At 38.7% G+C, this 3,469-nt stretch overlaps 1 protein-coding gene across 1 annotated transcript; it reads left to right on the plus strand.

Annotated features, from left to right (window-relative positions):
- Positions 1-943: 943 nt before the first annotated feature.
- LOC147483335 (uncharacterized) lies at positions 944-2,522 on the plus strand (the record flags this gene model as incomplete). Its single annotated transcript, XM_086576201.1, is given in 4 exon segments — positions 944-1,278; positions 1,280-1,727; positions 1,730-2,032; positions 2,122-2,522. Coding segments are annotated over 4 exon segments (1,104 nt in total), but the record flags the coding sequence as incomplete, so codon positions are not given.
- Positions 2,523-3,469: the final 947 nt, after the last annotated feature.

The following is a 3,469-nucleotide window of genomic DNA, read 5'->3' on the forward strand; positions in this document are numbered from 1 at the left end:
TCCCACTCTCCCACGTCAGGTCAGATCCAAGTCTTCAGGTCACTTGCGAGCCATGAAGGCGAGTTATGGGTATTTACTGTGATGCGTACATAAAGCTCAGGTCTTGATGACAGTCATAAAGACATACGTTACTATCCGCTGTGGGATGGGGAGAGTGAGTACTGATGAGATCGTTTCTGAGTGAGATCGTCTAGTCTACTCGAGTCACTTTGAAGCGAGTTCGCAGGACGAGTACCCGAGATTGGTTGGTGATGACATCGCTCTGAGCGCGAGTTGCATACGTCGCTTGTCATGAGTCGAGTCACTATGGAGTGAGCTCGGAAGACAAGGATATGAGATCGGTTGGTAGTTTTATTGTGCTGGACACGTATTTGATATCCATTGGATGTGGATATTACTCTCTCACATCGACCCATGTGCTTCAGTCCAAACACCTAAATTTTAACGCGAAGTTATCATCACTAATCTGATACAAAAATTGCAATCCTCAGCAGAGTAACCAACTCAATATATCTGATGTTGTTGTCAAGAAATGTCGGATGGGCCCAAACAAAATTTATGGGCTTTGAATGATGGGCTGGGATACAAGTAGTAAATCGTGCGGCTGCAAATAACCAATCTAGTGGTCTGCATTTCGAAGAAGAAGGAATGGAGAAAGCACTAACTAAACTCACAAGAATAGGAAACACTAATCGAAGACTTCCAATCCGGACGTGAAGAAAAATGGTTGACCCAACAATACTCGAAAAGACATTTCTAACCTCAAACTCTCACTCATAATATTCCTCGAAGCCAGATATCGAACCCTGTCTAGGTAAATTACTCGAAACTTTACGTTCATTTATACAAGCACCAATTGATGGAATATCAGTAACTTATTCACTCAAAGAACAAATGTTAATTTCAGTTACATCCATATTTATCTCACTCGATGGACTAAAACACATCCATATTTATCTCACTCGATGGACTAAAACACGCGATTCGACACCTCCAAAGCTTAACTGAGTTGTTATTAACTGTTATTAATAGGCGCAATCATGGTGTAGATCGACAGACTAGAGGAGTGGCTTGCGAGCGTTTAAGAGAGCTCGAAAGGACTTATCCTTGTTTGTTAGCTGATGTTTCTTTATGTCAAAATGAGAGGACCCATTCTTTACAAAGTTATGTTTTGTTGTTAACTTCTGTTGTTGATAATGTAGTTACTTTTAAGACAAATGCGTCCATTATTGCTACTTCGGTACCACTTGTTCCTTTTAATGTGCCTGCCGTTTGTTCTTGGGGATTTGAGTAATACGGGTTTGAGTTTGAATTTGAAGGAGTTGAGGAGAGTTATGGCGTTTTTGTTAGAGATTTTGACCCCGTGTGCATTGATGGAGTTTATGTCCATGATTTTGCGTGTTGCAAATGCGTTGGACTTGCAAGCTTCTCTATTGAAAGTGCAATTTTCGGGTCTGCTTTATTCATATGATCCTATGTTATGTCACGTTGTTCTCATGTTGTATTCACGCTCCTCGGATTCGTTTGATGGTCAAGAAGGGGAGATTGTGAGGAGATTAGTTTTGATATCAAAGGAGGTTCAACAGCATTTGGTTTTTCATCTTCTTGTGCTTCATTGGTTGTTTGGTTTTGTTGGTGTGGGTTCGTTGAAAGGGAATGTTGTGAAGAAGAGTTCTGTTGTTAGTAGGGTTTCGAGTTTTTACCCTACTGTATTTGATCCTCTTGCACACTTAAAAGTATGAAGCTAGATTTGCTTTCTTACTGTACTGTATGTCTTGATACCTCAAACTTGGATAATAAGCCAAAGGGAGTATCAGGTGAAGGGGTGGATAGTGGAGTTGTTGCTGTAAATCTGTTTAAAGATGGCCTTGTATCTGTTTCCACATTCAAATGGCTACCGCCGTGGAGCACAGAAACTGCAGTGGTGTTTCGTGCATTCCACAAGTTTTTAATCGGAACAATACCTCATTCTACGTCAGATGATTCCACGGTTGGGATTATCATGGACTCAAACATCTTTAGTTGTATACAGGTACTTCCAGTTTTCATATTTCTTTTTTGTCCTGTAATAGAAACACTTAATTGGGGATTGTGTTTATGGAGGGCTACTTTATATTTCAGATAGAAGTGAGAGTTTAACATTACTGAATTTAGACATGTTAAGTCTATGGAGCAGAATGCCGGTTAAATGAAGAACAACATAATATGGATGGAAAAACTAGGAAGGATGAACGAGAAACTATGGAATCGTAGAACTAATGAGAAGGAATGAGCAGGTTGGCTCTTTTAGAGACACTCAAAGGCTGGAGAGGATGTGGGTTGTGGCAAACTGGCAATGACAAATCCATTTAATATTGATTCAATATTTATTCTTCTAACATTTATAAAATGTCTAGTACTGGGAAGGAATGGTCTGGTCGACATATAATCTGGTCACAGTTTGTTTGTATTTCTTCATTCTACAAAATATATTGATGTCATCAATTACACAGAAAAAGTAATATTATTCGTTTATTTCTATTTGTCAGAGGATGCTAGTGGTCCTAGCATTTGAATTTCGGAGGTTGGTCCCGTCATTGTTGCTTTCATTGACCGCCAATTGGGATGTCAATCACATTGTTAGTTGGGCGAGCGTCATCTCCAAACACTCGATGAACATTTGCTTCCGAAGCTCATTACAGACTAGCAGTTGCCTTCATACTTTCTGATCTTTGATAGAATTGCCAAAAACGATACAATACCTCCTAGTGGGTTGTTAGAGTTACGCAATTTGTTATTGCAATCGTAAAGAAACATGGCCCATGCAGAGAAAAAGACGTTTTTTCTCTCTGATGTTAACGGCCCGACCCGGGCTCTATTTATGCCTGGACAAGACGCGTGGTGCGCTCATGCCTTTGGCGACCTCCAGGTACTTAAGTGCGACCCGCGCTCGATTTTGTCTGGTTAAAGGCGCGACCTGCACTCCACCGTATTTCAAAGAGGATACGATCGCTTTGAAGTTTTTGAGCGATAAATATAGATTTTTTCCTCGTAAAAACCTAATTTAACTAAAGGAAGGGGTTCTAGGGACATATTTTATCTTGACAGATAAACAAATTCAAAATCGTTAGGGCATTTATAAGTTTCAGATTAGGCTAATATTATATAGATATGATCTCCTAACTACTCTAAACATTGTCACAAATAATAAAAAAAAAATCAAAAAATTTCAAACTTGCCAAATGTAGCTAACAATTTACAAAATTTGGCTAATTGTAGACCGTTCATTTTCACCATTTTTGATACTATATTTGGCAAGTTTAGAAATTTTTGATTTTTTTGATTATTTGTGACAATATTTAGAATAGTTATGAGATCATATCTACAAAATATTAGCCTAATCTGAAACTTATAAATGTCCTAACGATTTTGAGTTTGTTTACGTGTCAAGATAAAATATGTCCTTAGAACCCCTCCCTTAACCAAAACC

This window comes from Coptis chinensis, chromosome 8 (genome assembly GCF_015680905.1).
Source record: "Coptis chinensis isolate HL-2020 chromosome 8, ASM1568090v1, whole genome shotgun sequence".
Lineage (NCBI taxonomy): Eukaryota > Viridiplantae > Streptophyta > Magnoliopsida > Ranunculales > Ranunculaceae > Coptis > Coptis chinensis.